Raw genomic sequence first — 14242 nt, 5'->3', positions numbered from 1 at the left:
CGGCACACTAGTGTGCCGCGGAACAGTGGTTGAAAAACACTGACTTAAGCTATAGCTGTTAGAGGCAGCTAATGAATCAATAAATGCATTTTTACATATCTTTGGTTTCCATAATTGCTGATCTGGACTAAATCAGCAGCTATAATTTGTATAATTAATCATTATTTCATCTCAGAGTACCAAACTGTCCAACAAATGGTCCATCAGGAGGAAAAAATAAAATCTTCATGCTACACTGCAGCTTCCAGGCTGATCTGCAGCCCTGTTACTTCAGTCTGTTTGACTCATTTGCTGTATGTCTTTTTCTCCATTAACCAGCTGCATTTCTATGACAGCAGCCGGCGGCAGCCTGCACAATTCATCGTCTGAGGGCTACATGGCTGTTGTGGTTAGTTTCTGCGTGTCCTCGACCGTTCTGAAATAGACTTTGTCACCTTTTGTCCTTTTTTGGGCCTCATCAAATATACATTTAGTATCCAATGTGAGACCCTCCAGTTGCAGAAGATGTCTCTACCAATGAGCTGCATTGGCTCGCTGGTATTTTCCAGGCAGCTGAAATGACCAGTTTGACTAGCGGGGCGGAGAGAGTAGCAGGACTCCAGCCACCCTTCATTTAACCACTAATATTACAGGCTATTAATTATTCAGAGCAAGGGCTTATGACACCATATATCACTGAGTTCTGTGAGGGAAACTTTCCCAGACTATAAGAGAAAAACTGAAATGATTGCCCCCACATAAAATTAAAAAAAAATCTAATATTTTGAAATCAATCTGAAGGTAAATCTTAGTTGGGGACATTGTTAAAGGAGCAGTATTGCATAAAATCAATTTTTTGAGCTTTAAATCATGCTATTATCTTATTCTCTCATCAAAAACACACCTGGAGTGTTGCTTTGATTCTTTCATGCATATTTGAGAAATATTTTAATTTCCATGGCAACCATTCAGCTGTGCAAAACGCCTGGGTGGACATAGCCCTGCCTTCGAGACACAGCTCCTCCTCAACCACTCAGCTCCTTCAGACTAGCCAGCAGCAATTAGCAAACACCTGGTGAAATTGAGCATCTGCTGAGCTCATAAGAACTATTTCTCAGACAAATGCTGAAAAAACATTGTTAAAGGGTTAATGGAAGAGCCATGTTGAGATGAGTTCCTGAAGGCGGAGTTTCAGAAGGCAAAGAAGCTTCTTAAAGGGACAGAGGCCCAATTTCAAGAAGTTAAATTACAAAGTCATTTGATAAATATAGCATTTCCATTATAACTGAAGTCAACATAGTTATGCAACTGTGCTATAAAATGGGACTATGTCCCTGAAAACACAAATATTGCCCCTTTTTGTTGGTTTGTAAGAAACAAAATTCCCAATTCTTGCAAAAAATATGGTAGTGCTTTTTTTATGCGCATTTTGCTAAATAACGTCACCTCAGCCAGAGCCTACAGTCTTTACCAAGCTTCCTCATTGTAAAGACGATGGATTAGGAACTAATATCTAATTATGCCCTAATATGCTTTAATGCATTTTAAATAGAAGCTGGGTGTTGAAGCCATATTTGCAGCTGTGTCTGTTGGGGGTGGGAGGTGAGGACTGAGGAAGGGAGGCGTCTTCTTGGCAGTGGAGGCTGGAGGGAGGATGGGAAGCATTGATTCCTTTGGCAGAGGTTACAGCAGTGAAGCGGTTGCTGCATACTGAAGTCGCTCGATGCTAAAATGTTGCACGCGCCTCAATATGCAGTGAAATGCATTCCCCATGCTGCTGTTTTATGTCTAAAGAGGGCGGACGCGATTGTCTGTTTGAATTATGATCTGGAAAAGAGAGACTGCTTATTGATTTGGTACTTAGTGAAAGGGATGACGATGTTACCAAGACAAGTGAGATTGAGCACCGCTGGCAGTCAAAAAGAGGTATTCAGCTATGGATGTATTGGTGGGAATACAGTGCACCGAATGCAAAAGAAATAGTCTGGCGCAAGGAAGCCAAACCCCGGCCTTGCTCACGCGGTTTCAATTATGAAAAGGTCACAAGTAGAGTCTGACTAACACACCGAACAAAGAGATAATCTCCTATCTCAGATGCATGCCTGTATTCTAACATAAACATATTCAAACTCCTTGTTTACTTGTTTGCACGATTGTTTTCCCAACAGTGTTACATTGGTTAGTCGTGTTTATTCTGTTGCTGTGTTGAAAGGAAATAAAATGTCTGCATAATATTCCAAAGATTGATTAGGATGCAAATTGCATTGCGAGTCCAATTGGTAAGGCTTGGCCCATTTTAATTGACTTCCGTTAATTAATGCCAAATGTGGAGACAAACTGAATTACTTGCAGATTTTCTGCGTGCTATTATCTCCCAATTGTCTCAGTTTGAAAGTGTAACTCTGTACTTCTTATTTAATCCTTCCTCACAATAAATGGCTTTAGAAAATTCAGAAGCAGACCGGAAAAAACACAAAAAGCATTTTCTACAGCAAATATATTAGTACACTTGAAGCAAGACAAAACTAACAAGTAACTTTGAAGTAAAATAGGAGCTTGTTTTAAGTAAACAACTCCTTGATATTGATTTTTTTAAAAGTACTACTTCCAATGGTAGATTATTTTACTTATAACATGGAAAATATATTGTTAAGTGAAAAAAATCTGCCAGTGGAACTAGAACTGGGTTGCTAGGTGACAGGCTGGGCTTGGCTATGGTTGCTAGGTAACGGTGCAGTGGTAGTTGATTTTGAAATAGGTGAAAAAAATCTGCCAGTGGAACTGGAACTTTTATTATCAATATTAACGAGTTATTGACCTAAAACAGGCTCCTGTATCTTGCTCAAACCTGACTTGTCTTAAGTTTTATTTTATTTCAAGTGGAATAAAGGCATATTGATCTACAAAATAGTTAACCAGATAATACAACGAATAACGGCAATAACCAAACAAGCAGAAAAACAAACATTCAAGGAGGTATACATTAAAATGGATACATTCAAAACAAAAATTAAACAGAATATAATCAATTGGTGTCCCAACAAAAACAATGTAATTGTTTAACATTTGTGAATTAGGATATAGTGGTTTCTTTTAATCTTGGCAGTTATTTTCTAAGTGGAATTATTATTTTTTTGTTCTCTAATATTGCTTGATTAACCCAGCGTCAAAAAGGCCATTCTCTGGAAGAACACCATATTCAGAGCAGCAATTAAGTAATTAAAGAACAAATAGGGGCTTCTTTTAAGTCAATAATTCCTTAACACTGGTGAAAAAGGACCATTTCCACAGGCAGATTTATTCACTTTTTTAGTACTTTCTTGCTGAAAAGTGACTTGTAAGTTAGTATACTTCAAATAAGGCGAAACTAAGATATTTGCACTAAAAACTAGAACAAAAATACTTGGTAAGATTTTGTGTTTTTGCAGTGACGGAGAAAATAGGCAGTCGTGATGCTTAACTTTGTTCATTCTGAGATAAACCCAATCAAATTTTATTATCTTTTCACACAAAGAATGATTTCTTTTGAGAAAGGTACAGAAACTACTCAGACATAATAAGCGTGAGTTTCCGGTGGTAGATTGTGTTAATCTTCTCTATATCCAGCAGCAAATTATCTTGTAAACACATCAGTCCACTGCGGTCTAAAAACCTAAGAATCACAATCTATCTATCAAAGTGTGAGTTTACAACCTGAATGAAAAGAAAACAAATCAAATGCTTCTAAAATGTTTCTCCTTGGGAGTTGCTGTCAAATTGAAGCGGCGCTTCAGCAGGTATGCAATGAACCGTGGGTCATCTATTCGACCTCTTTGCAGCTGATGAGACATTTGCGCGATTCGCGGCGCAAAGCAGAAAGATTCATATTTTCACACCATTAAACAGGTGATGCTGAAGCTCCACGTAGACGTATAGCGGTTAAAATTGCATCAAAGAGTGAGTCAACGCGCCGCTCATCGCAAGATTTATGTCGCCAGCCGGTCGCCGAGTCGAGGATTTCCTCAGGAGCAGCAAATAAACATATTAGTGTGATCAGCCGGGCTGTGAGAGAGAAGAGCGCTGTGAAAATTAATGGTCGTCTGTTTCTATGAGGACTGAAGCGCTTTAGACCCAGGGTGACCTTGAAGGGCCTCGTTGGGGGAGTGATTGACGTGGCAACTGTTACCGTTGGTAACAGAGACAGAGGGAAGAGGAGGGATGGACAGACGGGTGGGCTGTTAGCCAGACGGCAGGTGTGGAGCGCACCTGGGAGGTTATGAATGAAATCTGGCTTCTCAGAGGCAAGACGATGAAACTTCTGAAGAGTTTTGGAGGAGAGAGGAGCTGGTTTGGCTCCAAGTTTAGGTCAGAAGACAGATTTCATGGTCATTTCTCACATTTGTTTTTCAAAATAGGAGCTAAAAAGAAGGATTGACAGCAGCAGAACTCTGATAAACCCACAATGGGAACGTTTCACAGCATTTTGCGGTAAATAAAAGCTTGAGGCTAACAAGATTGGATCCAACTTATGGTGGCTGAAGGGGAAAGTAACATTTTTATAAAATAAAATGTATCCATGAAAAGAAAAAAAAACATGGCTGAAACCACATTTTTGTCCTTAAAGTTAACATTAGCATTGTTAGCCAGTTAGCCAGTAGTCCACAAGCTAGCATTAGCATTACAGCAAACGAACATCTTTCCCATTTGAAGCAGATTTCTTCAGGATTTCACTTACTTAAAGCTGTTTTTAATTAAAAAAAATTTTTTTTAACATATTTTACAGGGGAATACAACAGATCACATGATCACAACTGTAGAACTGCTTCCTTTTTTACTTCAAAATGAGAGTATCCGATGACGTCACTTGTGAAACTAGCTAGTTTTTGTCAACACAGACTTCACTTTGAAAAGAAGTAGTCTTTTATATATTGAAGATCTTGTGTTGAGATTTGTCTGCATCGCTACTGCGTTGACATCTTGTCCAACCAAAACAGAAAGAAAATATTAACCATTTATTGTTCTATAAAGGTTTTGTTGCATTGGAGGCTTAAAAATGTCCAAATTTAAGTGCTAGCCCAAGATTTGAGCAAATTGAAGTAATAAATATGTTTTTAACCACACCCTGTGTCCAGCAGCCATAATATCTGTTTAAGGTGCTTGTGCGAAACACACTGATCTTATTGATCACAGTTTGGGTTCAGAGATGTACCTGTGATGTCGTGCTGTTTGAAAGAGTCGCTGTAGATCTGATGCTGATTGGGACAGTGCTTTTTCAGCCATTTGCAAACATCCTGCTGAGTCCACAGGGCCACTGGTTTGGACAGCTTCACGTATCCAGGCTGAATGAGAGGAAAACATTTAAAAATAAATCAAAAAGCATTCACTGAGCGGCCTTTTAAGTCTAAATCTGTCATGGATCATTTCCAAAAAGTCCTAAACTTTACCCCTAACTTCACAATAAGTCTCACCAAAATCTGTGAACTGATGTTGATTAATAATTTGACTACTTGCTGAAGATCTTTAAAAGTACCGCAGTTTCAGAAAATGTTTAAGCAAATGTTTTATTAAATGTTTTAATTTCACTCATTAAGGCATGATTTTTTTTTTAGATCTTTTGACCCACTTCCTGTTGTCAAATGTTCTTGATCCCTGAGTGTAAAGGAATGCAGCTTTCCCAAACTGTATAAGTCACAGTTTATAACTTACAGAGAGCAGCAAGACGGGTTTCTCATTTTGGTTTGGATAACTTTATATTCCTTTAATAATCTGAGTTCCCACTTAATTAAGTGTTTACATCCATACTCTTGCAACTTTTTTGTCACCATTTGTAAATAATCTGTCTTAATTCCCAACGAGACATGCACACTATACATTGCTTAATTGACCAACTCAGTTGCACATTGCTCTGGACTGGAGGATTGTTTGTTTATTTGTATTCTTCTATTCTATTAAATGTAAAGATAGTTTTAAAACTGCATTTTTGATTTCCTCTGGTTTTCGTTTTGGCTTATATAAAAGTTTGATTAACAGTAACATTTAGATGCAAAAAACAACAAAAGAGCAAAAACAGAATAATATGGTGGTAAATTCACAGCTACAAACCAGCTTTATACTGCACATTGTGTCGTTTTTATTGTTGTATCGGAAACGACCAATTAAAGTGTAAAACGCCCCAGAGTAAATGGAGCAACAGAATACAGCTTCCAATTTATCAGAGAGAAATCAATACCCCTCTGATGGAAACAGGAACTCTACAGCAGAACTGAAACTAAAATCCACTGCTTACAGCAAGGTTTAAAATAAAACCCCACAGTAAATCTATAATTTTTATAAACTCTACAATCTGAGAACTTAAACTGCTGCACAGATGTTCATTCCTGTCTGAGGTGATTTCTTGTCTTTATCCAGGAAGAAGCTGCAGATTTACATTAAACCGCCACACCAGCAGGATTCACTGTCACATACTGCCCCCTGGTGTCCGAACAGAACACTGCACCGAGATGAGGAAGGCACCTGCAAGGACTGCAACTAAGTTAGTTTGTTTTTCCTACATTTTAACTGTTATTTAACACTATGCGTACACATAACATCTATGTACTTTCTTCTAACAGGTTTTTGACTTTCCAAACTCAAAATTTCTGATTTTTTCCTAGCAAATTTTCAACTTTTCAAGCTCAGAAAGTTCTCGATAATTTCTGAGATTAATCTAAACTTTTCAGAGATTTAAGTCAGAAATTTACTCCTATTTTTTTCTGTCTGCCCCAATACTTTGAGATATACTTACTTTACATAAATATTTGTCTTGCCTTCGAGAGTTGACATTTTTTACATTTTGTTGTGCTTTCTTTCGTGCACAATGACAATAAAAGGGATTCAGATGCTATTTGTTTTCTTCTCTCGTCAGTCACCATTTGAGCAGAAAATTTGTTTTCTGAATCGAATTATGAGTCCGACAATCTAACTGAATCGTTAGGTACTGAACGATTTCCATCTCTAGTCTCCAGCAAAGTTGGAGTTGAATTTTTTTAGTCGGTTTTGATTGGCACCAAGTGACCGGCTGCTGGAGGCTCAAAGCTCCATGTTGCCTCTGCTGTGCGGCTGATTGCCAGCTCTGCCGTCCCTCGGCTCCCTTTTCAATCGGCCCATCTCCCTCCGACCAGACCTGGCAGGAGATGAAACCCCCCACCCCACTTCTCTTAATTAATCTGAGAGACACAGACAGGGCGGCGGCGTCTGCGTCCCGGATGAATTACTGAGCTTTCATACGAAGCCTCTGTTTGAAATTGGATTTCCAGGCTGCAGCTTGAACACGAGCGCGCAGGCGACCCTTCAGAGGCCCCCGACCTTCATATTTGGTCCGGTCCATAAAACACAGCAGGGCGTGTTAAACCCAGATGAGATGAACTCACCTTGAGCTGCGTACTGATTGATGATTTGCTGTGGATGCTCGCTCTCCTCCGGTTTTTATACATCATGTTTAATCTGAGCTAAAAAGCTCCGACTCCATTAAAAATCCAAGCGATGATTCATCAGCATCACGGATTCAGAAAGCGATACGGTTGATGAGATTAACCGAAATATAGCTGGACTGAAATACAGACATTATGAGGTGTTAAGATTTAATCAGAGTCAAATTAAAGATCTTTTTTTTAGTCGTTTGGTCTTACAAATACAGCAGTGATTTGGTTTGCTACATTTGTTTGGATTAAAATATTTATTTTTTCTTAAAGTGCTTGAAATGTATTTTCAGTACTTGTATTTATTGGGGATTTAATGTGACAGACCAACACAGTAAATAACTGCAGAATGGAGGAAAAATAATGCAGATTTTTTTTTAGGAATACAGGGAAAAAAAATGTAAGTTTTAGGATAAAAAATAAATAAAGCAACATTATAGTCATATTTAATTATTTACTATATGTGTTCAGATGAGGCTCGCACCTTTAGAAAATAACTTAAATGACTATTAAATATACTTTTTATTGAGCCTAGATATTTTGTAATTTATACGTCTGATTATTTTCATCAAATATCATTCAAAAAGCATCACAGTAGAAATAAAAGCTTGAAAAATTTACGTTATGTAATTAATGTAGATCATGTGTTTCATTTACTTTTCATTAACTTTTCAACAATATTCAGATTTTTGCAGAACTGCTGGTGAAAAACTGACATCACAATAACTTTAGGCAAAATTTATTAAATTACAACAAAATATGTAAAATATATAAAATCATGATCTAATCACTATTCTTATTTAATGTATTTATTGGGGTGTGACCGACCAACAAAGTAAAGCATGAATGCAAAGAAAAAGCAATTTATCAATACATAAACATTATGACAAAATGTAAAAAAGATAGAGCATTAATATGTTTGATGCGTTTTGTTTTTGTCATTTTCAGCTCCATTTATTCATCATGAAAAGTTTTTTATTTCACTTTACAAATTATTATACTGCTTTGTTATACGATTACTTGGTGAAAATGAATAAAATCACATTTAAAAGTGCTACAATTGATCCAAATTGCCAAACTATATAACTGTATAGATTTTTTAAAACTGTAATAGGGCAACATGTCGTGGAAGATACAACTAATAAAATTCTAAATATTCAACATGAAATCAATGTGGAATTTTTTTAGGGCCTAAAAAACTGAGTAATAACATTAAATTATTAATTTTTGCGATTTATTTTCCACTCCTGCCTGTTTTAAGGTACAAAACAAAATGCTTACCCCTGAAACAAACTAAATATTTGACATTCTTGAGTTTATTTCCCCCCAAAAAAGAGCAGCTTGTGTTCCTATTTTAAATAACACGGCTCTGAAAAATCAGATTTGATGGATTTAATTTGAAATCGCATGCCAAAGCGCAGCATCAGCGATACTCTGGGCCGTCGTGTCACTGTGACTTTAATTGAAGTGAACTTGCTGCGGCTCGGTTTGCTCAGCTTCTGCATGCATTAATGAATGCTTCTAGGCTCCCTAATGGAAAACATTAACATTATTCATAATTTAAGCTTTAATGCACTTGATCTGTTGGAGATTCTCAAAAAGAGTGAGGATGTTAACTCTAATGCAGACACTTGACACTGAGATGGCGAGCTCTGTCGCTTCAATTATACATTATGGTGCAAAAGTTTTAAACCAGTGCTAATTTTTAACAGGCCACCTCCAGGCAGCCATCTTGGCAAACAGCACTCCAGGCTTCCTGGAGGCATTTTGAGGCTTTTTTATTTTTATTTCATTAGTTTTCAAACTGGTTCATCCAGAACAAATCTCCACCCAGCAGTTTGGTAAACACTTTTTCTACCCAAAATGTTTCTTTTAGGTAGAAAAGTAGCATTTTTCACTGGTTGTCAAGACAACCAGCCGCTTGTTGTCTTGACATCCAGCGGAATGTCAAGACTTCTTGCAATTTCATCAAAAAACTTTAATAACAAAACTATTTATTTACCCAAAGAAATGTATTAATCTGTTTAGCTATTAAAGAAAATATTCCTGTGAGTTTTTAAATTCGTTGTTATTTTAAGTGTACAAATTAGTATTTTCTTGATCAGATGAAAAAGGCCCTAATGCTAATTGTTAGCAATGAATGGGATTCTCCATAAAACTAAGCACAAAGCTAGTAGTAACCTAGCTACTAGTAGCATCTATTGGTAACCTAGCATTATTTTACAGATGCTAATTGTTTTATTATAGCTGTAGTTACATCTCATTAAATTAGAAAAGTTAGTTATTATAGTAAAACTTAAAAATGATTTAATATAAAACTTGGTTTCTCAGAAAATCGTACTACTACATCAGAAAATGATACAGAAATGGTAGCCAACTGAAAATCATCACCAACTGGAAACGGTTTTGATACTGCGTCCGTCCACTCTTCCTCCAGACTCTGAGGCCTTCATGTCCAAAGACAATGCAGATTTATTTTAATCTAAACGTGAACGTCGGCTAGGAGAGATTGAACCCAAGTTGTGTGAAACATCTATTGGTCCGAACTCTTGAATGTGCTTTGCTTCTAAATCCACTTAAGTTATTCTTTTGTTCTTTGACTAATTTTTTGTATCAATATTCTTGTACACAGCTCTTTTTTGTTTTGTGTTTTTACCGTGTAATTGTCAATACAGAAGCCAAAATCCTCTGTTTTAGTTAGTCTTCTATAACTTTCTAATTGTCTGAATAATTTAATTCTTATGTTTTTATTGAGAGCCAACCATAATCAAAATTAATTCTAAGAGTCGAACTCCATCACAAGTTTAAACTGCTTAACTGCTGAAATAAATTAACCATTATAAGATAATTGAATATTATAAGCTGCCTCTCTATTTTAAAGTATATAGCAAAGTCTTACAGTGTAAGTTCAATCTAAAACATGTTTATTTGTTCTTAGTGTAGCTACAGTTTTCCAATGCGAGAAGCACAAGAAAAACAGACTGAAGCCACAAATTTCACCATCCATGTTGTTTATCCGTCAGGCAGACTCTGTAAGAACACTGACAGAGAAAAACGACTCTTCTTAAAGTTATATTACAAGACATTAATTAATCCTTAAAGCTCTGCTTTGACAATTCAAAGTACATGTCTACCAGTGCCGGTTTTCTAGGGGAATTTCTACCCAGATAATCTGGTTTTACTCCAGTACCAGCAGAGAACCACCTCAGAAAACTATTTTTGTTCTGTGCAAATACGTTCCTGAAAAGGAAGCGCACCTTGTGTTTTAAACGAATCAGAGGCTCTGTCTGGTTTTTAAGTGGCTCATCCAGGATTTACACAGAGCCCTTTTCTCACTCTAAGTGCTTCCACTCGTTCAGACTGACAGCTGATTACCAGATGTTTTACTCCGAGAAAGGAGAACATGAGCTGTGCATGAGAAGCAGCCGCTCCTGCCTCCATCCCCGCATCACTATTTCTGGAGACGAAGTAAAGGATCTCTCTGTGTTCCTGATAGCACATCTATACGCGTAGCAACAGATGAGAGACTTGCAAGACATTTATTGTCCTTTCCTGGTTTATTCAGAGTCAGAGCTGTGATTTAAACAATGTTTTCAGTGATCAATAGAGACTATTACTGAAGTTGTTTGAAAACAAACTAGGGATGCAAGTTATCAAATTATGAGTTGATCTAAAGTTTATTTCTATGATCCATCAACTAACAATTAATTGGCAGGCAGACATTTTTTATCCATCTTGCATCAAGAAGAGTCTGTCTTTTCATAACATGAAGGGCTACATTTTCTTGTTATACTGAATTTTAAGACTTAATACTGACTGAATAAACACAGAATTTTGGTTAAACTTAGACATATAAGATATATAGACAGGAGCCTCCTAAGTTGCTGTTAATTAATGTTAAAACTTCGCTCAGCTACAATATTCTAAATCTAAAATCAATATTGCTTATTAGGATCATGACTTTTTTCTGTCATGTTACAATTTATCTGCATCCTCCCGTTCGCCTTTCTGCTACCACATCCTCGCCTTTGTAGCACGTCAGCAATTTTTAAAATAAAAAGTGGAAGCTGTTCCGCCATGAATCTCGGCTGGATAAAGTGAAACTTAAGAAGCTTGCCGTTTGTTTTTATTTCAAAACAAAACCGCATAAAGTGCATTTTGCATCTCAAACCGGACTCTCTTCGGACTGTTTTCCCTTAACTTGTGGTATTATCTCCGCCATCTTTGTTTCTTTATGAGCAGCTCGGCTTGAGAACGACCAGTGGCGCCCACTGCTGGATGGCGGCCAAACTACAACACTAACAGAAGGTCAAACGGACGTTACTAGCTAATCGAATCATTTGAACCAATTTGAATCTAATAAAGTAGTTAATTGTAAGTAAACTAGTCGTTTACATCCGTAAAACAGACGAGGAACACAAATGTCTTACCCGGGTCAGCTCGGACTCTGAGACGGAGCGGTGCGGCGGGGAGCGGCGGTGGTACGAAGGCCGGCGGAGGTCCGGGTAACTCGGGCTGTCGTCGTCCAGCAGGACGGCCTCGGCGTCCACCAACTCCTCGTCCTCCTCCAGCTGAGAAGTCATGTCCTCGGCACGCAGCTGGTGGTCGATGCCATTTTGGCTCAGGTTGCAGTGAACAGCTGGACGGGTTGGAACATGAAGGAAAACATAAACCAAGAGGGGAAAACAAAATCGACATTTTCTCCTGAAACCAAAAAAACTTAACCCAAGTTGTATGTAATATGGTTAATTTGTAACAATGTGAGAGGATGAGTATGATAGAAAAGTTTGTAAAAATTAAAAAAATGAGTAAAAGCACTGAGTCTGAGTAATGACCGTTTTCAAATTATTTCACATTGAAGCAGCCGGATGTCCACTAGATGGCAGCAGATGGTGGGAAATAGAGAATCCACATCATGTCAATGAGCCCGTCACAATATGCAATTAATCGCATTTTAAATGAAATTTAAATCAATAATTTCCATTCTGATCAATAGTTTTAAGGGCAATTGTGTTTACAGAGACACTATTATGCATTTTATTTATGGTTTCTGTTCTGTGTGGGTTATAATTTCTGTTTTATTTACCATTTCTGGTTGTTTTGTTTTGGATATTTAAAATATCTTCCAGTTCCATTGTTTAGTCTTTTTTTTCTACAATTAAAGTTTATTGATGTTGGAGAGGACAAACTTTCATTGTTATGCCATTATCAATATATTACTTGAAAATTGTGTCAAAAAACAATACGTTTTATCACAATAATTACTGGAACAATCTGTTATGGGGAGAGTTTTTGGCAGAGATACTTCAGATCATTTTCGTTAATGAAAAGTGGCAAACTCATGGAATATTTAAAACCCAGATTACAAAGCAAAAAGTAAAGCTAAGAAAAGTTTTGAAATAGAACTGAACATTTTAAAACTATTCAAGGATGAAGATCAAATATACAGGAAAATTTAAAATCATATTTTTCTCCTACAGTTACATTTTAAAACGGGGAGCTGGTACGAGCTGTCATTATCTTACGTGTTGTTGATTTTCATCTGAGCGACTTCAGTTTGGTGAAACATTAAAACATAAACAATTTAAAAAGCAATATATTTCTTTAAAAAATACAAAATGCTGGGGAATGTCCCAGAGTGTGTGCTGAACTTGGTCAAATACATTTTTTTTAATCTTTATTACAAAGAACCTGATGTGTTTTCTAAAAGGTTGCAGTGATGCGTTTGAGTACTTGTAATATTTTATTAAGTATTTTTATCATGACTAGGCCTGTCACAATAAGCAATAATTAACTGCATGATCAATTTAAACTCAATTTCCATTTGCATGATTCATCATTTATTTATTTTCTCTTTTTCTACCAAAAACTGAACGATAAAGTCTTCATTTTGGTGCTTTGGCCTTTTGTTGAAGAACAGTTTTATTTACAGACTTCATCTTCATTAGTTGTTCCTGTTGCTTTGTTTCTTTATTTTGGATATTTAAAATGTCTTAAATATTCATTAGAATTTATTGATCTTTAATAATGTGTTCTTGCATTATTATGCCATTATATTACTTGAAAAGGTTGTTTTTTATCTCAAATGCTTATCATTGTCCAACAACAGTTAAAGAACGGTTGTTTACATGCTGTAAGATGATAAAACAAAAGATTCATTGCTTGATAAAGAACAAGAAGAATATCTGGAGATCGTTTGAATCATGTTTTATGTAAACTTCCATTATTTTGCCCGTTTCTCTTTGGAGTATTTATTTTTAGTCCTGGGTCTCTGTGAAGTGTGAGGCCAAAGCACTATTTTAGTTCCATCAGGCGGCGAGGCGAACACAGAGCCGACAGCCAGCAGTGTGACTCGTTACGTCTGACTCAAACAGACCATTTGTCATCATGCAACCTGCCCGCTTGTTCTGAAAGCGCTGGCAGGTTATTTATGAGAAAGCAGGAGGCAAAAAAAAAAAAAAATCCTTTTCATCACACCTGAAGGCTGCTTCGCTTCCTGCTGCATCTGCGGGTCAAAGGTCAGAGGAGCTGCTGCACATCCTGCTTCACCGAACAAGCCAAGAAGAGTGTATGCATGAAATTAGAACATTGAATTTATTCAGTGAATCATAAGATTATATACCAAATATGAACAGTAAAATGTTCCTAAACGCATGGTAATCTCTGGGCTTATAAAGCTGATAATAATCCGGCTCTGCGCTGGTCAAACACGAAGCAGTGAGCCGAAGAAAACAAAGAATCTGAGAGGGATTTCAGTCTGCCGCAGCAAGTCTGACACAATTTAGATCAAACTACACCAGCTGTAGTTTGTACGAGGAGCTGGAGAG

The 14242-nt window shown here is 36.9% G+C and overlaps 1 protein-coding gene across 4 annotated transcripts in view; it reads right to left on the bottom strand.

Moving 5' to 3' along the window:
- samd12 (sterile alpha motif domain containing 12) overlaps positions 1 to 14242 on the bottom strand; it is a 119304-nt gene that overhangs the window by 87040 nt on the left and 18022 nt on the right. For all 4 annotated transcript variants that reach the window (XM_015044881.1, XM_015044879.1, XM_015044880.1 and 1 more), the window contains exons 2-3: positions 11846 to 12054; positions 5168 to 5297 (exon numbers count right to left, since the gene is read on the bottom strand). In XM_015044881.1, the coding sequence (XP_014900367.1) occupies positions 5168 to 5297; positions 11846 to 12054 (339 nt within the window). The remainder of the gene's footprint in view (positions 1 to 5167; positions 5298 to 11845; positions 12055 to 14242) is intronic.

Source organism: Poecilia latipinna, unplaced genomic scaffold (assembly GCF_001443285.1).
Source record: "Poecilia latipinna isolate Pla-1442-1.1 unplaced genomic scaffold, P_latipinna-1.0 Scaffold695, whole genome shotgun sequence".
Classification (NCBI taxonomy): Eukaryota; Metazoa; Chordata; class Actinopteri; order Cyprinodontiformes; family Poeciliidae; genus Poecilia; species Poecilia latipinna.
Note: the sequence above shows the minus strand (reverse complement) of the source record. Positions and strands in the feature narration are given on the sequence as shown.